We start from the raw sequence: 20,659 nt of genomic DNA, 5'->3' as shown, positions 1-20,659 counted from the left end.
ATTTATCTTAATAAAATTTTAGATAGTAAATTATTACTCCTCACATACGAGTATTCGTATGGATAAAATTTTAAATAGTGAAATTATTATTTGTCAAAGATTCGGTAACAATGAAATTACTATTTATCAAAGATTCGGTAATCATTTGAATTTGTTTATACATAATAATTTTTAATATTAATTTTTATCTTTATATTTTTTATATAAACTATTAATATAATTAATATAAAATTTACTAAATTTATTAACAGATCTGAATATATATGATTTTAAATTTGAGTTTATTGTTTTATATGTTAATTTCGATTTTATCAATTTAATTTTGACTAATAATATATATAAATTGATTTTAAATTTACTTTTAATTTTAAGTTTGGATTTAGCTTCGGTTTGGGTTTTTTTTTCGAATATTAATAATCAGATTGGATATTAAGTATTGATCTTTAATTGATTTGGAGTAAAGGTTAAATTTTAACTAGATTGAACTTAAATACTTCATAATTAATGGGTACCACCTACTAACCATTTCACTATCAATACATTTACAACTTGACTCTTTGCTAAGGACAAAAACATATTATGAATTGAAATTTTTTTTATATAATTTTATAATTACCTAATCAAATTTTTTTAATATAATTTCATCATTTACTAGCATGAATTTTATCTAAAATTTTGATGTAATTCTATTAGGAGATACTATTAATAGAAAAATAACTCAAATAAACAAAAATGATAAAATGAGGTTGAATGGGGTAAAATTTCAAGCCCTATTTCATATATAGCCTCACTAAAATAAGGCTTGGTCGGTAGATTTGTCCATACAAAAAAAGATCATAAAGCTTCATCTTTAAGCCTTAAAACACTCTATTTCTTGGAAGACAACATCAATTGCCATGCATTATCAACATTCAACCTCACCCAACTTGTCCATTCACACTTATCATCTAATAGATTGGAGGAGCAGCACCTTTCATTAAATGTAAGTGGACTTTCCTGCCTACAAACACTTTATATATTTATCGTATAACCTAAGGTTTAATTCAAACCAAAGACCTCATTTTTCGTATAGTGAGCTACATGGTCCTATTCCAACCTCTTTCTTTGACCTTGTGAACCTTACTGAGCTTCATCTTTCTTCAAACTAACTTAAGTGGCACGGTCTGAGTCGAATATGCTGTCAAAGCTCATGAATCTTTGGTCATTGAGTAGCAGTGGTGGTGAGGCTATAGCCATACTTTCCTCCAGCTTAAGTCTTGGTCTTCTTTTCTTGCGACATTCTTGAGATCAACATGGGAGAATTTTGATTTTCTTTCTGATCTCTCCAAAAGCAAAATTCATGGGAGTCAGAAGGATGGGAGCAACTCTTACTTTTGGGACCTTTCTCACGACTTTTTGACTAGCATAGAGCAATTCCCTGGCAAGAAAAATTGAAATTCTTGATCTTCGTTCCAACTTTGGTCCAAGGACAACTTGTTTCTCCACCATTTTCTGTGGCCAATTCTTGATTTCGGAAAATATGTTGACCCTGAGTTATCCCATCCATGCTTTGCAATCTGAGTTCACTGCAAGTTCTTGATTCGACCATGAATGGCTTAAATGGGATCATTCTGTGATTGTGACAATGAAAGGTTTGCATGTTAGAGCTCATTGATTTTTCAAACAACCAGTTCGAGGGACTCATCCCTGAAGGACTTGGAGAACTGAATTCACTGTTGGTTCTCAACTTCTCCCACAACAGCTTAATAGGCCATATCCCATCATTGCTGGACAGCTTAACAGGCCATATCCCATCATCACTAGGGAATTTGACAGCACTCGAATCCTTAGATCTGTTTTTAAAGAAACTTGAAGCAAGGATTTCTCTGTAATTAACATAGCTGACATTTCTTGCAGTGTTAAACCTTTCTCAAAATAATCTCGTGGGAGCAATTACTCGAGACAATTGGTTTGATACGTTTACAAATGATCATTCCTTACTCAAGGTTGTGTGGATTTCCATTGTCAAAGAAATGCAACAACAATGAGGAACCAGGGCCATCTCCATCAATACTTTTTCAATTGCATTTAGTTGGAAGAACTTTTTGAAGTCAAAATTAAGTTTCATCACAATTTCACTGGGAAATTCATTAGAAATTTTCGACGGAATATTTTCAATAATTTTTTTTGTTGGAAAAAGTTTGATTTTTTATAATGTGATGACTAAAAATTCAAAATGATTAAAATTATTTTTTGCATAATTGAGTAGAATTGGCTGTAAATTAACACAAATTGTTGAGTTTCTATTTTGTTACCAATCTTGTTGAAAGATTTTATGGACAATAATACAGAAAAAAATTGAATATTTATAAACTTTGATAGAATTGTTTCTATATTTTAGAAAATTTTGGGGTCAAATTCGAAAATCAACAAAGATATATGTGAATGGCAACTCAGAACACCCATGAGACAGACATTTTAGGATCATCAATCAAAAACATTGCAGTTGAGCGCTTCATCATAACAAAGAAGCGACCGAGTCAAAAGTAAAACGATAAAACCAAACCCCAACGCCCACCAACCCACTCCAATCAATCACCTCCAGTTACACACCGCCACGTTTCAAAGACTCCCGAAATTATTCGCCCTTCTTCGCTTCCCTTCACAGCCTCGTCGTTCTTACCACCATCATTAAATTTTTTCCCCAATTTTTTTCTTCTTTTTTTACAATCCCTTCTTCAAACAAAATCCCCCGTCTCTCTCTGAATCTCTCCTCTTCTAAAGAAAATTTAGCCCGAAAAGAAGTGTAAGGGGAACCTCTTTGAAACGATGTCGTCTTCGTCGTCGTTGAGGAAACCTTCGTTCCTTTCACGGAGATTCTCGAGATCATTAAAATCGTCGACCAAAACGGCGTCGTTTGGGACAGTCGCGACCACGGCGAGTCAGCCTGAGTCGTCTTCTTCGTCGTCACCTCCTTCGGCGGAGGACGGAGGGGAATCGTGGTCGACGATGCTGCCGGAGTTGTTAGGAGAGATCATGGAGCGCGTGGAGGCTAGTGAAGATCGGTGGCCTCAAAGGCAGAACGTCGTCGCTTGCGCGTGCGTATGTAAGAAGTGGAGAGAAGTTACGAGAGAGATCGTTAGGGCTTCTCCTCCTAGTAGTGGCAAAATCACGTTTCCTTCGTGTCTTAAACAAGTAATATGAATTTTCCTTAAATTTTCTTTAAACTTTTAATCAATTTTTTTCTTTTATTTCATCTGGTTAGTGAACTTGAGATATTATTTCATCATCTGCTACTAGTTTTTTCCAGGTAATATATAAGAAATATCATTAAAGTTTCAAAATTTTCTAATTTTGAGGGCTTCTAAGGGTTTTTTTTTTATATTTACAATTTTTTGGATTTTAATTGTTTGGGAATTGGGATAATTTGTGGGGAGTTCGTGAAAAATTAGATTTTTTGGGTTCATTTATTTGAATTTTATTTTTGTGTGATGTGCTGTACAGTTAGATCTTAGTGATTGATGCTTTTGGTTCTTAGCATTTTTTAAAATTTAATAGGGAATTTTCATTTTGTGTATTTCTTCTCTTTATTTTCTTTTTCTCTGTGTATTGGGTAATTTTAGAGAAATGTAGGAGGCAGAGAGGTTCAAAATTTTGAATCAAATGACATTTTTAACCGTTTATTGGTCATTGGAAATTAAAAATCAGTGAAGCTTTGACCATGTATTGTCACTTTTTAGCTTTTAAAATGTTTTGCTTCCAAGAGAAACCACCAAAAATACACTTTTTTAATTATGTTGTGATGGGAAATTATTCTCTGAGAGTTAGAATTGTTTTCTAGGCTGTTCGCATTTCTGTGATTGGTTCTTTCTCCTAATAATCAGAACACGGCTTGTTGCTATCAATTATCTGGAAGGAATTTGAAAACAAAATAAAGGATGTAGAATTTTCTGTCTTTTGCGATCTTTAAATGTGTTTGTTTCACTTTCGGCTATTGGTGTGAGTTGGAGTTTTCAGAAATTGAGTTGCTTTTCTGGTTGCTGGTTATGAAGCTGAAATGCATTTTAGGATTTACAGTTGTCAGTCAATGGATTTGTTAATATGTTTTGTGACTGATGGTTTGTTGCCTTTTGTTAATGCAGCCTGGTCCCCGTGATTTTCCGAACCAGTGTATTATTAAGCGGAACAAAAAAAACTCAACATTCTACCTTTATCTTGCTCTTACACCTTGTAAGTGATATTTTTGGTGTCATAAGCAAATTATGGTAACAACATCTTAATCAGACTTTTATGCGAAATTACGTGCTAATAATATAGTTGAAAATAAGTGAGAAGGGAAAAAAAAGTTTGATAGGGACATATTCCACTTTGTCAAAGCTTCTACTTGACTTTTGACTTTTGTCTAGGTAGAGAATAAATGTAGATTTCTGTCTTCTGACCTAATACCTTTGCCTAAGTCAGCTTGACTTGGTCTTAATCTTGAAAATTCTGAATGGTCAACAAAGACAATCGATCTGCTTATTGGTCTTACACAACCATTTTCTTTACAACTGTAATGAGATGTAGTCCTTTGGAGTTTGGACCTGTCTGTACTATACACAGCATGTTATCATCTTAGATTTGGATTCTGATTTGTTACAGTGCCCCCTACCCCTCTGAGGATCTACCCTGTTTTTCTGTCTCTCTGTATCTCTCTCGATCTAAAGAGATACAAATTAGTATTATTTTCTTGTTGAAAGTGGCAAATTTGGTAATGGAAACTATGCAGGAGTAGTAATCATTTGTCTTTTCCATTACATTAAACAATTACACTTCCTGAAGAAGTCCAGGACATCAATCTATTATCGAGTCTGATGTCGTTTTTAGCTTTATACCTTGCATACCCTTGGCCAAATTGAAGCATGTCGCATTAAATGTGCAAGCAACCATTTTTCTCAAAGATGTTGGCAGTTGAAAAGTTCTATAATTTTGTTTATTTTCTTTTTTATGAGGTGCAACATTGCTCGCATTAAAATATTGGGGTGAGCTTCTCATACCCAAAATGATTCTCATCATTTGCATCTCTATAAGTTAGTTACTCTTTATTTACAAACTAAGACAAATTCTGTTCTTGTGATTTTAGTTCTTGAGAGCAAATGTTAGGATTGTACTGTTTTTAGCCAATCAATTTCAGTTCTCTTCCTTTGTTTTTGTCATCATGCAACTGGATGATGTTAGTGGTTGAAATCTAGCTTATTGTTATCTTTTTCTCGATCCTTTGCAGCATTCACCGACAAGGGGAAGTTTCTATTGGCAGCACGAAGATATCGACATGGTGCTCATATTGAGTATATTATATCCCTTGATGCGGATGACCTATCCCAAGGCAGTAATGCCTATGTTGGGAAGTTAAGGTAAGAGATTTAACTTAAGTTTAGGTGAGGTATTTTGTGATATGGTCCTTCTCTTGCTGGAACTCAGTTAAGAGAATCTGTTCTTTGTTTTAGTGGATATGGTTTTCATAAAATTTCTATTTACTGTAGACCTTTTAGGCACGAAATTCTTGTCTAGTGGCAGTGTGAATTTTAACCAGAATCTTTAAGTATAAAAGGGGTAAGGTTGACTTCTTATCCTTCTTTTGTGCAAGGCAAAGTGTTCCTTGGTTACAGAGTGTAATTAATGTCTGTCAGCATATTCTGATTTACCTTGGATTTTTCTGTTCACATACTGCACTTCATATGTGTTCATTGTTTGGACCACATTTATCGTATAGAAGCTGTAGCCTGAAATTTTCAAACTAGTGACTGCTGTTGTGGAATGGATCTCTCTTTGTTATGTATTTTCTGTTTCCTAATAGTAAAACTATCTTCTTTGGCATGTCTGGTGTCATGCAAAGTCATCATGCCATACAATTTTAGTTCATTTTCTTTCTAAAGAATGCAGTTTTTGAGTGTCATTAGAGCAAGTAAAAGCGCTCTGAAGCGAGAAACTTTAGCATTTAGTAATAGGTGAGATAATCATAAAGTTGAGAGAGCATTTGGGAGATGGCTTATATGGTGGGAATAGCACTATCTTGATTTGATGACACCATTACTTATTTATTTTCTGTCTTGTTAAAGTAAAAATTGGAATACTTTTAGAGTTCCTTTTATGTACTTTCGCTTACACTCACATGCAAATTTAAAATGTTTGCAGTTCGGATTTTCTAGGCACCAACTTTACGATCTATGATAGTCAGCCGCCTCACAGTGGTGCGAAGCCCTCAAGCAGCAGAGCCAGTCGCAGATTTGCAAGTAAGCAAATCAGCCCCCAAGTGCCAGCTGGCAATTTTGAGGTTGGACAAGTGTCTTACAAGTTCAATCTCTTGAAATCAAGAGGTCCAAGGAGGATGGTTTGCTCAATAAAATGCCCTTTGCTGGAAGAAAGGGCTGATGACAAGCATTTAGATGACTCCAAGATGATGATGCCAGAGTATGCTGCCTCTGGTGAAACAATTTTGAGGAATAAAGCTCCAAGATGGCATGAACATTTACAGTGCTGGTGCTTGAATTTCCATGGTCGGGTAACAGTAGCATCTGTGAAAAACTTCCAGCTGGTCGCGACTGTGGACCAGAGCCAACCTGGAGGGAAAGGAGACGAGGAAACGGTGCTCCTCCAGTTTGGGAAAGTAGGGGATGATACATTCACCATGGATTATAGGCAGCCCTTGTCAGCCTTTCTAGCTTTTGCCATCTGTCTTACAAGCTTTGGCACAAAATTGGCTTGCGAGTGATATATATTTCCATGTATAATATATATTTTTATTATAGTGACAAGTTATCCTCCATGTTTAATATAATTATGATTCTACTGAATGTCACTTTGAAAAGTTTTGGACAGCCTTGGTTTGTTGGGACAAAGCAAATCATTGTACATGTTCCTATGTATCTACAGCATTTTCTGAAATTATTGGCCGCCAACATATACTGTGAGTATGGTTTATTTTACAGCAACATGAAAGCTCTTTCTGCAGTTAATTGTGTCTTGAATTTGGGGGGTCAGGATTGGAAAATTGAGTTGACAAAAAGCAGAACCTTGGCTTTGCAGAGTAAAATAAGAGGTTATGAATCCTTTCTCTATCCTTTTAATTTTTTTCACATTGGAGTTGGTGTTTCTGGGGCAAAGTAACAACAAAGGCAGGTGGTTAGTTCTAGTTGTTTGTAATTGTCAACTCTTTCTTTTGGCCTTTTGCTTTGAAGGAGTTGAACAAACTTAAGCCGCCATTTATTTGCTAGATGTTTAGGTCTAAAAATGTACTTGTCAAATGTTTTCCAAAGCCTACTGTTTTGGGTTATATTGAACTAATTTGTAATCATTTAGGGTAAATAAGAGTATTCCTATTTCAAATTACAATGAATATAATATTTTTTAGCACATCGGATTCTTGGACAACAGAGTGAGAATGGGATTTTGGTTCAATACCATGAACTTTCACCACCCAATGCCAAACCCCATTTCACAAATTCTCAATCCTGATGGTGATGGGCACTTTAACCAGGCATAGATAATGGAATATACTTTTTATGTTCATGCATAAGGCATAAAACCAAACCAAATGTTGTGTATTGTTCTAGAATTAATTATGATTACTTGCCCCTCAATTTGTCCAAAGTAGGTAGACATCTGAAATCTTCCAAAATCCTAATTTTAGGTAGCAACGTTTTGTTATTGTTGTTTGAATAACATCAGGAGTCAAACAATGGTATATAAAAGTTTTAAAGTTGTTGGGTAACAATCAACATACAAAATCTGATTCCACACTTCCTTGGGTCTCCAGCCTATATGTGATGCTCATTATATCATGAAAAGATATATTTTATTGATAAATATAAATTTTTATTCATTTTTTCCCTATCCACCCCTTGCCAAAAAGGAGAAGAATATCATGTTATTAAACTTGAGTCTCTTACCTTTTTATGGCTTTGCTTGACAGGTAAGTTAAACAAGTGAAAAGGATATAGTTTTTGCCAACAATTAAATTATAGCTGGTAGGAAAAATTGTTGAGTGGATGGAAAGAGACACATTGTTTCTATTTGACTATTTCACTTGATAACCTTATTCCAAAGGAGGCAGCAAGCAAAACCATGTTAATATAATATTTCCACGCATAAAATTCCAATTGCAAAAAGTTAAAATGCCAAACATATTTTTATTGGTGTTTTTAATAGCTGAACTCTTCATCTGTATTACCAAAGGTGTGTTTCTGAGGGAAATTATTCGAAATGGACAACAGCAAACCACAAAGAGCACAGCAAATGCCATGTAAGAGTCAAGAACACACTCTATTTCAGTCTAGTCATCACACAAAGTCAAAGACACTGTTCTTACAAGCAAGCCATAACAATGGTAGATAACATTCATTTACACCACCAAGGTTTAGAACTCAGACGCTGGATTATATTTGAGTTCTGTTTGATGTTTACTACAAGACCTGCCTCACTTCTTCCCTCGCAGCTTTGTACCAAGAGCCCTCTCCAATTTACCAATTATCTGTTGATTAGGGATGGCTTTTCCAGATTCATACTCTTGTATAATCTGGGGTTTCTCATTGATCATCTGTTGGATGGCAAGACAGATTCAATCAAATAACTTAAAAATTATAGATGTTTCATCATAACCTTAGGGCATCCATGCACGGGCATTCACAAACAGACACAGAGAGAGAGAGAGAGAGACCTGAGCAAGTTGAGCCTGGGTAAGTTTCTTCTCCATTCGAGCCTGCATGATGGCTTTCTTCAGTTCAGTTGGCACTCGATCATCTGTTAATAAGTTTAAACACCAGCAAAATTTTAGAATGGTTTCATCTTAAAATGCAAGGTGCTACACAAGTTGCAAACTGGTGAAAAGATATACACTAACTTCGGCAGGTAAGAACATATATCATATGCTTGTAAGTTTTACAAATTATTAGAGGCAAGGTTTACAATATATCATCATAGTCAAATTATGTAAATATCAAACCATACCACTTGTAACAGAGGATATTTCCAATGGTTGTTATAAAAGAATATGGAAAATTACAAAAGCAATATGTAGATTAAATCATAAAAGCATAATGGAACTCCCAATGTGACGAATATGGCGCAAAGCTAAGTCAACTTGCACGTGACCAACAACCCCAACACTCTAGAACAATATGCTGTCCAATTGAAGCAATGAAATCCTTCTACGGCTAAGAGGACGAATATGCATCCAACACCCCATGTCTCGAATTTTTTTTCACAAAAGAAGAAAAACATAAAAATGAAAATAAGCGAGACATTTTAACAAAACATATTGGTGCATTTCAACTCCCATTCTTTAAACCCACCAATAAAATTAAATTCATAGAACTTCTCTCTGTTTAACATTGTAAAGCCATCGGTCAAATCCCTTCTGCTCATAAGCTAATGAAAACTACTAGTTCTCGCAGATGATACATTCCCTAAAGCAATCAGCAGTCATTACCTGGAACCACTTTAAATCTGCTCGTGTAAAACATACAAACATTAAAATCCATCCCAAGATATAAATTCCGAAGGAAGGTTTATGTATTACTATCATACATAAATCCATTACCAATTCATTTGTAAATAGATTAAAAAAATTTAGAAAAAACAGAAAAAAAAAATTAAGGAAGGAAGGAAGGAATAAAATATATCTTACGAGCAAGATTTTCAGTTTCTTCATCAAGCTTCCTGGTGTTCAAAGAAGTACTACTTGATGCTGCCCTGTTCGACCCAGCATTTGCTGCAAATTCCCATTTACAAAAAATAGAAATTTTATAATTTCTTTTTTTTTTTTGCATTAAGAAAAAAAAAAGAACCCTAGTACTTATATTGGTATTTTGGTACTATGATCTTATTAAATGCTGCGATTCGTCAAAAAAACAGAGAAAAGAGAAAGAAAAGAATACATTTTTTGATGGATTCGATCTCGGCGCCGGCCCTACGGGCCGCGTTGACGACCTTCTCATCCTTCTTGGCGGCGGCGCTTGGGGCCTTTTTTCGAATAACCACCGGTTCCCAGTCTTGAGTTAAAGGTCCGATTCCAGCCATTGGCTCTGTTCTCTTAACTTTTTGTTTTTCTGATTCGATTTGGATGTAAGGCAAAGGACTCCAAGTGCCTTTGTTGTTAAACTAAATTTGTTGAAAGCGAGTGCCCATATCTCACTTATACATATGACGTGGCAGTAAAATCAAAATCCCTGGATGTAATTGGACTGGGCTTTTTGACAGAGCCCTAATCCCAATCAGGGTCTTTTGTTTCTTATTTTGTTTCATTTTATTTTAAATTATCTCGAATTTAAATTCTTGTAACGTTAAGGAGTCTCTAGATGTCGATAATGACACTCAGAAAGAGTTACCTTTTGTATTTAACGGCACACCCCACTTGGAAATAACTTAGCCGGAGGTAAAGCTTGATGTTCGGAAAAGTGTGAACTTACACAGAATCCAGATATTTGAAATGGTTAAACACCTCATGAAGCAAAACAGGAATGATTAAACCAAAGGAAGGTAAAGCAAGCATGAATTGGTTCAGGTTGCATGAAGAAGAGGATGCAATGGTAGCTATACAATAAGTATATAGTTATAAACTAGTAATTACATCATTGAATCAACTGTTGGTTCTTTCTAAATAATCTACTACCCTGTAATGTCTTGAATGAAGCTGATAAGCTGTCTACCTAGTTACAAGTCTGGAAAAAAGCAAACTGCCAAAACTATATTTGAACCTTCAGCAAGGTTCTTGAGCCAACAGAATCCAAATGGCTATTATGCAATGTTAACTTTCAGTTGTCTACACAGTTTCTTGATTAAAATATTTCTACTTCAACTTGTGAGCAATCCTCATGCTGCTCCTCAATACTTGAATTCTCCACCTGAATATTGTCTAAAAATTGTTTTCCGTAATCGAACTCTGTTGACAATTTATACTTATCAACAAAGAACAAGACAACTGCTTACTTTAAAAAGAAGAGAATTATATAATTGAGAAAGTCAGTTATAAAAACCATGTCTTGTAGAGCTTAACCATTTTAAAAGGTGTAAAGCATGACGATAATATAAAACAAAAAACCAACTATCTCACCAGGGAATTTACTGCTTTATTTCATTAGCTCCGATACTCAAAAGTAATGTTTTCCAAATTATTGTCTTTATTTGGTTCTTCATTCAAAGTAATCTGCAATGTGAAGAAGCTACTTAAGGAGAGAAAAAGGAGGGCAAAGAGTTGGGGATTCCACAAAGCCATAAAGGCGGAAATGCTCAACAGGGGTGCATTACTGACCTCATTACTTATCAACATGCTATTATTTTGATGTGCATCGATATCCTCCTCTGAAGCTGATCCGGAATCTGTTTTGTCCATAGGACCATCCGGCTCATCCTGGTTGCAACTAGCTTTTCCATCAAGCTGACACTGCATTTGTTTAACTCAAACCATTAATAGACAACAACATCACAGTTAGAAGGTACTATACATGGACAATACCTGTGACAAGTCATCTAATGAGTGACTCAGAGGCTCACTCTTTATCACAATTGATGGAAGACGGTCAATATCCCAACCAAGAACCTTACAAATAACCAGCCCAAAAGCTCTATGAGCTTGCTTCTTTTTCGTCTTTGATATTGCAGTGGAATGCTGAAGAAGCCCCACACAGTCTTTAAAAGTCCTCCAAACTTTCTTCCCAATCCCACAACAGACCAAACAACAGAAATCCCCACCTCTACAGTTAGTCTCATAATAACTTCGTAGTTCATTGTTCTCTGTGAAAAGCCTCAGAAAGAAATTGAACTCCTTACATTCTTTAGACCCATCTTCATCCATTAAATCGTCTTCATCTTCATCATCAACCTCATTATCATTTTCATCAGAGTCAGATTCATCAGTTGTAGAAAAGAAATGTTTACAACCTTCAAAGACATTACGCTGCAACTGCACCATGTTGAATCTAGTCTGCTCTTCAGCAGGAACCACATGAGTGACAGGAGCAGTATAAGGCTTAAAGCTGGGCCATCCCATAATTGTTGAAGTGGACTCATCGATAGGTTCTATGCAGGGCCATTCAGCACTTGGGATCTGTGATGAGCCTAATCTCTGCATTATACACATTCCAAAACAAATTTTGGTTTTGATAACACCAAAATGATTTTTTCCCTATCGTCACATTCACAAGAAAGGGGGGACATGGGGAAGTAAGGGAATATGAAAGAAACGCTTACCATCAATTCACAATTACTCTGATCGATACCAGAAACCTCATTTTCAACCGATTCACTACCATCAGCATTCACAGACTGAGTACCCAAAATAAAATTCAAATCATCCCCCTTATCCTGCCAAATTCAACATAACCCAATCCTGTGAACTTGGAAAACCAAAATTAACCAATGCATGAATAATGTCAGAATATGAAGCATTGCAAAAAGCCAAAACTTGGGTAAAACTAAACAAAAGCATATTTTGTCAGAATTGAGTAAATAAGGTAGGCTTAGTATTTTATGGGAAAAGCTTAGTTTCAAAATTAGGCTTTTCCGCAACTATTGGCATATCCTTAAACCATCTGTTGTCCTTCTTTCTGCAAATAAGTCATGAGATTAAATACTTGCAGATCATTAAAATTTAGGAAGCATCATTATAGTGCTCTTAGGAATGAACTGGAGATGAAGGTGATGATATTGAGTTTACAAGCAAAATAGTAGTGGTAACTCTAGTATTCCTGCTCGCTTCCATGAAATGTCAACCCTGGACCTACATTGTTGTACAACTATTATTATGATTTTTTTTGAAAAAGAAATTTCAGCTATCTAGATTGTCTTTCAAATCAAACCCTCATCTTTTCATCTAATTAGTAAAATTACAAAAACTTACTATCTTGAAAGACACAAGATTACACAAACTAAACTTCATGTGGTTGGTTTTATCACATTGTACGATGATCACTACCATCACAGCATTGCAAAACGGAAATAAAAAAGTACTAACAAAAAACTACATAAACTCTTACCACACAATTAGATGCTCCTTTCTTGACTTCCACACTTGAATTTTCAGTTTCAATACTTCCCACATTTTTAACGCAATCATCTCCACAATTAGAATACAAATCTTTATTTAACTTCACATCTCATTCCTAAAGTTACATTCCACAAGTTTCACATTAAATTAAGCAAATAATCCAAACACCTCGCTCACTTCGCAAACCATCTGTCCAACATTACTCCTTTCAAGCCTGGAAACCTTACCATTCACAGGTGTATATCACCTATAACTATTCTCCCCATGATTCTACAAATTATTCAATTCAAACCATCTACAAATTATTCAATTAATATGCAAGTAAACTAAAAAAAAAAATCGAACTAAACACAAGAAATTTACCTGGGTCAAATTCGCCATACTACGACTCAAAGGCTCACCCTTCAACAATATCACAGGCAACCTGTCAATATCCCAACCAAGAACCTTACAAACGACCAATCCAAAAGCTCTGTGCCCTCTCTTTCTCTTGGTTTTCAATATCGACATACAATGTTGTACAAGTCCAACACATCCCTTGAATTTCTTACCAACATTTTCACCAATGCCACCACAAACCAGACAAAAAAACTCACCTTTCTCATGAGTCTCCTCATAGTACCCCCTCAACTCACTGTTATTCACAAAAATTCCCATAAAAAACTTGTCCTCCTCACCATCTTCTTCTTCTTCTTCTTCTTCTTCGTCTTGACTTTCTTCATCATCAACAACCCTTTTGTTGAAAAATTCTTTGCAACTTTCAAGAACCTTGCTTTGCATTTTCAAGGAGGAAAACCTCGCTTGGTCTTCAACTGAAACGGGTTTGGTCGGGTGGTCCGGTTTAGACTTGGGTGCTGGCCATCCTGGCGATGAAGGTGGTGGGGGCTTGACGAGGGTGGACCAGTCGGGTCCATTGTCTGGTTTGGGTGGTGGGTAGGATCCTGAAGTGGCCAGCCTTTTGTTGGTGGGATTCCGAATTAGGGGCCTGGATCTTTTCTGGGGGATTGGGTTAGGGTTTTGCGGGGGACCTTGGTGCCAGAGATAGTGCAAGTAGATTACTTCATCTCTTAGCCTCTTCTCATCGTATGGGTTCATTGAGAGAAGGTTTTTCTTTTCTTTCTTTTTGGGTCTTTCTTTATTTGTTGAGAATTTTCAATGGCTTGAATGACTGTTAAAAATCTTCTTAGTTGCAGGCCGGAGAAGGGAATGTGAGGGAAGTGGAAACGTGGGGAAGGAGGAGAAAGGAAAGGAAATATGTTTTCATTTTTTTATTGGAAAATAAGTAGAAAAAAAAAGTTAAAAAATAAATTTTGTCTTTTTTATTTCACCATTACTTTTAATTTTGTTTATTAAATCAAATCGACCCTTCTTTCTTTCTCTTCCAAAAAGTAAAAAATAAAGATATCCATTAAAAATGGTAAAATAATCCACTCTCCTTCTTTTATTTTTACCGCACCCTTTTACTTCCTCTTGTTTTCTCACCTCCCAAACACATTGACGACTTAACAGGTAACTCCTACTAAACACTAAACACCAACTCCGCAACGGAGCCACCAAAAATGGCGGGAACCCATTAAACCTCTCATCTTTGTTTCCATGCTAAAGCTCTCCTCTACCCTTACAATCCCCGCTAAACCCAAAAGTCCTCTTTTATTCTTCCACTTCCCGAGACCAAAACCCCAAAAAGCCCCAACCTTTGTTCACCCCCTTCTTTTCACTTTTGGAAAAAAACGAAAAATGTCCACCAAAATTATAGCTGAGTATGCCAAGTCTGGCAGGTCCTCTTGCAAGAAATGTGGCAAAGCAATAACTGCTCAGGCCCTGAGGTTGGGCCTTGTCACCAGAGATTTAAGAGGCTTTGACATGACCAAATGGCATCACTTGCCTTGCTTCTCTGAAAAGATCGATTCTCTGGATGTAATTAAGGGCTTTGACTTACTTAAGGTTGAACCTTTTTAGCTTTTCATTTGCAGCCAAAAAGTTTAAAGAGATTTGGGTTTGGATTCAAAAGTGATTTTTTTGGTGTCAGGGTGTTGATCAGGAAGCTTTGAAGAAATTGGCGGATGAGTCTGATAAGTTGATGGAGCAGGTACTTGGTTAATTTCTGTGAATTGTGATTGCAAATGTGAAATGATGTTATCTCTTGCTGGTTAACTTTAGAGTTTAGTAGTTGGTTATAGCTTGACGCTCGACAACAAGCTGAGTGTGATTTGAGAAATAGTGTTTTAGTTGTGTCCAAGAGGACTTTTGTTCAGTATTTAAGATTTATCTGTGGTCATGACTCAGGAGTAGAAGTATATATATGTGTTACTCTCTCCTACCTTAAACTCTATATTATGAACACATAAGTAGATTTTAATTAAAACAATGCTTTTTTTCCTCTATACCTTTGTCTTTTTTGTGCAGCATATTCTATAATATATATTGGTAGTAGATTAGAGTTTAAGACCGAGTTTTGTGGTTTGAAAGGGGCACATTACTTCAGAAGTTTTGTTTTCTGAATTGAGCAGTTGTGTATCTTTACTAGAATTTGAATGTAACGGAATTTTAGTCATTTGCAGTTACATTGTTCTTGCATTTTCGTGGTTTTCCCCTAGATTGGATAGTTGACAAAATTTTTCCCAGGTTGTACTCACTTGCTAATGTGTTTGGTTTTCCATTTTTTTTCTTTCCTTTTTTCATGTAGATGAAGAGGAGATGCTTTAGGTGTATTTTTGGGGGTGAAAAAAGACCAAATTAAAATTATGGGTTTTCCGCTTTATCTTTGTAAGTTTATGAGTATCCTTGACCTATTCTTACATTATTTAATAAACAGTTGCAGGGAAAAGATGAGGATGAAGAAGAAGAAATGGAATTGGAGAAAAGTAATTCAAAGAAAATTAAGGTAAGGGGTTCATCCCTTTCCACTTTCTTGCATGATCTAGAGACCTTCAGAAAAAAGAAAAGGAGAAAAGGAGAATAAGTTTTTATTTTCACCTTTGGACTTGCACTTTGTATCATTTATCTGTTGTATTTTATGTCATATCCTGCACCATTTGCAGAGAACTGATAAAGACAAAGAAAATAGCAATGTAGAGGAAAGTAATTCAAAATTAAGGGGGCAAGTTATCCTTTTCCTTCAAGTGGCTCAAGAAATATGACTGTGATTACCTTTTATGAGTTCCAACGTCAAAGTCTGCCTATTTGACTGTGGACTAATTTGGGATGGACCAAAAATTTGTGAAGTGTGACTAGTTTGTGTGGTTAATCCTAACTTTTTTGTATAATTGCCTATGTATTTGTTTGATTTCTTGATGTTTGTGTAGTTGTCAAGCCCAACGATTGATCAGCTTTAACTTTTATGTGCTCTCAACTAGTTGTCAACGCCAGATGAGAAACCTGTGATGGACATAGCCTTTTCTGTCTCTGATGTGAAGGATAAGTATAAGGTATAGCATATTTTGCATGTTATATGATATGTTTTAGAAACTTAACATATTCTAAACAAGTTTCTTTATTTTAGATCAAAGCTCTATATAATTATTGAAAATTTTCTGTTTTACCTATTTTTATCTTTTTATCTTTGCTTTAGGATGCTGCTTTAAAACCAAAATGGAAGGCATTCCAGACAATCATATTTCTTGAGCAGGTGAGATACCAGTCAAATAGTACAAAAGAGATATGAAGAAGAAAAAACTTGGCTGCTTTCATAATGGTGGATACTGAAGTTTATTACTTGATTTAATCTTGTAGATTCTAACTACTTTTACTAGCTAGATATTTATTATCATCACTTTCATCTCCTTCATCATTTTATGCATTTAATCTTTGGTGGCATATCCAAATAATTCTGATGTCGAGATGTAATCTAATCTTCTTGACTCAGTCTTCCTTTTAGTTGATTTGTTGGTAAGGAGCACTTCAGTTGTAAGATGCATCTCCTTTTATCTTTCTCAGGATGATGGTCTTCATGATTCGGGTAAAATTGCTGCATTTGATTTTGACGGCTGTCTGGCTAAAACATCTGTTAGAAGGTATGATTGTATGCAGTTTTTGTGCATTAAAGTATGGCTATTAAACATATATACGTACATACAAACATATGAAATTTCATAATCTTACATGCGTTGGTATTGGATGAATGAAGTAAATGATTGCTTTTCTATCAGTTGATTTCACATTGTTGTTAAATGAGATTCAAATTCCACTAGTTTGTTCTATGTCACTCACTTGCATGCTAATTTTTTATCTTGTTTTTGGTTCTGATTGATGTTGCATTTTTTAATCCTTTATTCCTCCTTTTCCATGCCATTTAACTTTGATAGAATGTAATATAATGCAACATAGTTGCTCAACAGGGTTGCAATTTTCTTTTTCATTTCTATTTCATTTATTTGTTTCTTCATCTTGTGATTGGTTCAGAATACTGTTGTTAATGTAATCTTCTTTCTGTACTGAAATGTCTCAAGATATTGTCTTCAGCTATGTTAAATGGGATCTTCATTTTACCCTAACATACCTGTGTCTGATACTTTTTGGACACTTTACTATTATGGATATGACACTTACATCCTCATTATTAATGTAAAAGGTTGTCAAAAACAGACTGTACCTGTGTCCAACACCCTATCCCAAGTCCATGTAACTTAGGTCTTTAGTGATTAACCTAAGCTAAACCAAATCAACCAAAACCATGGGGAGGCTGGAATGGGATTTAGAGGTTTAGGAGTTAGAGGGGATAAAGGGAAAATGGAAATGGCTATTTTGCCAACAAAATGTAGAATGGCCATGGGCCACTCTATAATGCCAAGCCCAATCCTATGTATTGTGCTTTAACCATCAAATTGAAGCCGCAGATCACTTTTTTGAACTGATAACTATACTTTTTGGTTTTCAGAGTAGGTGCAGATGCTTGGTCCCTTATGTATCCTTCAATACCAGAGAAGCTGCAGAGTCTTTATGAAGAGGGCTATAAGCTGGTTTTGTTTCTTTTTCTTCTAAAAGCTTTCTGGCTGTTTATTTTCTATAAGAAAATTATTATCCTAGTGCATTTGTTAATTTTTTTTCTTATTGTGAATTCTGTTTACAGGTAATCTTTACAAATGAATCCAATATTGAGCGCTGGAAGAATAAAAGACAGCTAGCTGTGGACTCAAAAATTGGACGTCTCAACAATTTCATTAATCAAGTAAAGGTTCCAATGCAGGTTGGGGTTGATCCATTTAGTTACCTTTGTTACTCCTCTATAAAAATCAAGTATTTCCTAACTATTTGGACTTCTCAGTAGCACCAAATCTCAAATCATTTCTGGTGCCGAACTTGTCCAGATTCTATATTGATCACCATGATGGTGCTTCATCAAATAATTACTTCCAGTCTGCATCTCAATAGTGTTACACTGAGAAAAGTGCAAAATGCATTCATCTAGCGAACCCCAACTAAATTAAGGTTTATTTGAATTTAGTTAATGTGCTGCTTAAGGTTCCCAGCAAAATATAAATAGAGTATTAATGGAGATGTCCAGACTTTGCTGTATTCTGGGCTCTTTAATATACATTTTAAATGGTTTATAAATAAAACAACTCACTCTTTAGGTATCATTCTCTGGTATTGGAAAATCCTAATTTCGTAGTCACTCCATTATGATGCTATCTGAACAATGAATTACACATCACCATATTGATTTCTGGAATGATTGAATCATCTATAATAAACATCTGACCATGATCTTCTTGCTTGCTTTCATGCTTTTTTTTTTTTTTATGAATGCCACCATTCAGCTGAATCAAGCTGGATTTTAGGGGACTGTTTCTGTCTCTCATTTTGTTCTGATGGCCTAACGTGTCTGAAGCACTCTACTATAATGTAGAATACTACAAATTTGAAAGGTCTTCCGTTGTTATATATGCGTGCAGGTTTTTATAGCTTGTGGGTTAGGCGGTAAAGTAGATGATCCTTTTCGAAAACCTAATCCTGGGATGTGGCACATTATGGAGAAACACTTCAACTCTGGCATTCCAATTGATATGAATCAGTTATTTTTCTCTTCCTTATCTCGTCTTCCTCTTCTAAGCTTTTTAGTAATTTGACTTGTAATAGTTGATAGTGATATGGGAATTTACTTACCGTGATAGCATGATCTGGTTGCTTAACTTTGTGATGTAGCAGTGGAACATTGATCTGACAGAAGCTCTGATTGTCTGAATTTTAGATCTTTTTATGTTGGCGACGCTGCAGGGAGACCCGAGGACCATAGTGATGCTGATATAAAATTTGCACAGGTTTCATTGAACTTGTCCATGTTATTGATATTTTATTTTATTTTCAACAATCATCAGTTTTCAGTTATTGATTTTTTATGCAATAACATGTCTTCTATGCCATTTGGCAGAGACTGGAATATGGAAATGCTCCCTTTGTGCTATTATGCTGATTAACACAATTTTGCAACCTTTTTCACGGCCTTGATGTTGTTTCCGCTTAGCTTCTCAATAATGTGCAAGAAACCATGGTCATTTTAATACCCATTTTCTAAACTGCCCTGTTTTTTTTCCACATGTCAATGTGTGCCTCTTGGGTGCCTGGATTATTGATATGGAATGGTTAAGTCTTACACTGAAGCTTTTGCCAGGAAGAGAAAAGACGTGTGCGACTTCTTTTGAAATAGTTCTAGCAAAGTGAACCACATTAATCAATATAAGTAATCCAGATAACTAGGATGATCACGTCTAGAAGCATTACTTTCATAACTATCGATAAGGTTAAAGCTTATATACATGAAGTAAACATAAGTTAGTAATTCTTTCATATCATGTGAAAAATGTGTGAAGTTGTTAGATATGTGAAGGCATTCACTTATTGTTGTTCCATTAGTTTCTAGTAGTATAAAAAATATTAATTATTGGTTCAGCATGGTCAACAGAGTCATTGACATGATTTTCTTTTGGTTGCAGGCGGTAGGATTGAAATTTTATGTTCCTGAGGAATACTTCAGCACTTGAGTGAATTTTTTATGGTAGCTCCTGATGCACAAAGTAGCAATGTTGTTGGCGTGTAGTTCTGTATTATTTATAAGCTATACTCATCTTGTCTGATGTATCTTTTTAACAGCAAAGTCTGTGCAACACAAATGTCATCGGAGATTATTATGCTTGAGAGAAATTTATTTTAAGGCTTCTCTCTCTCTTTCTCTGACTCTGAGCAGCTTATTTTTAAGTGAGAATAAAACCAACTTTGCAGCCACTATCCCCAAAAACAGAGCACATTCTTTACCTACAGTCCGAAGAGCAACAGTGAGTTTCCCATGCTAATCAATAATAGAATCAGCTTCTGAATCATCCCGACTGGCTAGCGTGGCAGTTGGAAGTCGACATGATGCATCAAGCCTATGCATCAACGACCGTTAGAAGTTTCATTGCCTGATTTGCAATCTCATCTTGATGGAGTGTATGTTAAGATCTAGTTAAGCATTTCAGCAACAGAACCTGAAACCAATAGCTAAGATAACTAGTATCTGAAATGTTTAGAGGGCATAACATCCAGTGGAACCAAACTGAGCTTTTCTATAATGCCATCTATTTTTAATAGGAGTAACAAGTAAAAAATACACAATTTATAATCCACATAATGCAGACAACAATCCCTCTGAACACTAATGAGCTGAGGGATTAACCCAATCCT

General features: G+C 35.4%; 4 protein-coding genes across 7 annotated transcripts; 2 read left to right on the top strand and 2 right to left on the bottom strand.

Moving 5' to 3' along the window:
• Positions 1-2,701: 2,701 nt before the first annotated feature.
• TLP7 (tubby like protein 7) lies at positions 2,702-6,903 on the top strand. The gene is made up of 4 exons (XM_018125174.2): positions 2,702-3,174; positions 4,122-4,209; positions 5,243-5,372; positions 6,154-6,903. The coding sequence occupies exons 1-4, from the start codon at positions 2,809-2,811 to the stop codon at positions 6,728-6,730; spliced, it is 1,161 nt and encodes a 386-aa protein (XP_017980663.2). The 5' UTR covers positions 2,702-2,808; the 3' UTR covers positions 6,731-6,903.
• A 1,358-nt stretch (positions 6,904-8,261) lies between these two features.
• LOC18594235 (multiprotein-bridging factor 1b) lies at positions 8,262-10,117 on the bottom strand. Its single transcript, XM_007021728.3, has 4 exons — positions 9,894-10,117; positions 9,644-9,727; positions 8,675-8,757; positions 8,262-8,554 (listed from the first exon to the last, which is right to left on the bottom strand). The coding sequence occupies exons 1-4, from the start codon at positions 10,033-10,035 to the stop codon at positions 8,435-8,437; spliced, it is 429 nt and encodes a 142-aa protein (XP_007021790.1). The 5' UTR covers positions 10,036-10,117; the 3' UTR covers positions 8,262-8,434.
• A 417-nt stretch (positions 10,118-10,534) lies between these two features.
• Positions 10,535-14,277, bottom strand: LOC18594234 (uncharacterized). 4 transcript variants are annotated; one of them, XM_088808162.1, is made up of 6 exons: positions 13,364-14,277; positions 12,205-12,318; positions 11,471-12,079; positions 11,267-11,398; positions 11,069-11,161; positions 10,535-10,897 (listed from the first exon to the last, which is right to left on the bottom strand). In XM_088808162.1, exons 1-5 carry the CDS (start codon positions 14,093-14,095, stop codon positions 11,093-11,095), a joined length of 1,656 nt encoding a protein of 551 aa, XP_088664288.1. In that variant the 5' UTR covers positions 14,096-14,277; the 3' UTR covers positions 10,535-10,897; positions 11,069-11,092. The 4 variants fall into 4 exon arrangements, 3 of the variants coding, with proteins under 3 accessions (XP_088664288.1, XP_088664290.1, XP_088664289.1); XM_088808164.1 differs by having other exon boundaries at positions 10,535-10,870; XM_088808163.1 differs by having other exon boundaries at positions 10,535-10,859.
• Positions 14,278-14,477: 200 nt separating this feature from the next.
• On the top strand, positions 14,478-20,154 carry LOC18594227 (polynucleotide 3'-phosphatase ZDP). The gene is made up of 11 exons (XM_018124047.2): positions 14,478-14,944; positions 15,030-15,089; positions 15,816-15,884; positions 16,357-16,428; positions 16,572-16,628; positions 16,937-17,013; positions 17,877-17,958; positions 18,069-18,185; positions 18,895-19,013; positions 19,191-19,260; positions 19,933-20,154. Exons 1-11 carry the CDS (start codon positions 14,597-14,599, stop codon positions 19,978-19,980), a joined length of 1,119 nt encoding a protein of 372 aa, XP_017979536.2. The 5' UTR covers positions 14,478-14,596; the 3' UTR covers positions 19,981-20,154.
• Positions 20,155-20,659: the final 505 nt, after the last annotated feature.

This window comes from Theobroma cacao, chromosome 7 (genome assembly GCF_053813885.1).
Source record: "Theobroma cacao isolate CCN51 chromosome 7, ASM5381388v1, whole genome shotgun sequence".
NCBI classification, from domain to species: domain Eukaryota; kingdom Viridiplantae; phylum Streptophyta; class Magnoliopsida; order Malvales; family Malvaceae; genus Theobroma; species Theobroma cacao.
Note: the sequence above shows the minus strand (reverse complement) of the source record. Positions and strands in the feature narration are given on the sequence as shown.

Bases quoted from the DNA above. Each gene is read 5' to 3' on its own strand.
- LOC18594234 (XM_088808162.1), bottom strand. From the start codon at position 14,095: ATGAACCCATACGATGAGAAGAGGCTAAGAGATGAAGTAATCTACTTG. The intron at 12,319-13,363 runs GTAAATTTCTTG...TGAATTTGGCAG, and splicing joins GTATGGCGAATTTGACCCAG to GATAAGGGGGATGATTTGAA. The intron at 11,399-11,470 runs GTATTGTCCATG...AAACAAATGCAG, and splicing joins CATTAGATGACTTGTCACAG to TGTCAGCTTGATGGAAAAGC.
- LOC18594235 (XM_007021728.3), bottom strand. From the start codon at position 10,035: ATGGCTGGAATCGGACCTTTAACTCAAGACTGGGAACCGGTGGTTATT. The intron at 8,758-9,643 runs GTAAGATATATT...ACTTATTAACAG, and splicing joins AGAAACTGAAAATCTTGCTC to ATGATCGAGTGCCAACTGAA. The intron at 8,555-8,674 runs GTCTCTCTCTCT...GCCATCCAACAG, and splicing joins CCCAGGCTCAACTTGCTCAG to ATGATCAATGAGAAACCCCA.
- LOC18594227 (XM_018124047.2), top strand. From the start codon at position 14,597: ATGCTAAAGCTCTCCTCTACCCTTACAATCCCCGCTAAACCCAAAAGT. The intron at 16,629-16,936 runs GTGAGATACCAG...TATCTTTCTCAG, and splicing joins CAATCATATTTCTTGAGCAG to GATGATGGTCTTCATGATTC. The intron at 17,959-18,068 runs GTTTTGTTTCTT...TTCTGTTTACAG, and splicing joins ATGAAGAGGGCTATAAGCTG to GTAATCTTTACAAATGAATC.
- TLP7 (XM_018125174.2), top strand. From the start codon at position 2,809: ATGTCGTCTTCGTCGTCGTTGAGGAAACCTTCGTTCCTTTCACGGAGA. The intron at 4,210-5,242 runs GTAAGTGATATT...GATCCTTTGCAG, and splicing joins TTATCTTGCTCTTACACCTT to CATTCACCGACAAGGGGAAG. The intron at 5,373-6,153 runs GTAAGAGATTTA...AAATGTTTGCAG, and splicing joins GCCTATGTTGGGAAGTTAAG to TTCGGATTTTCTAGGCACCA.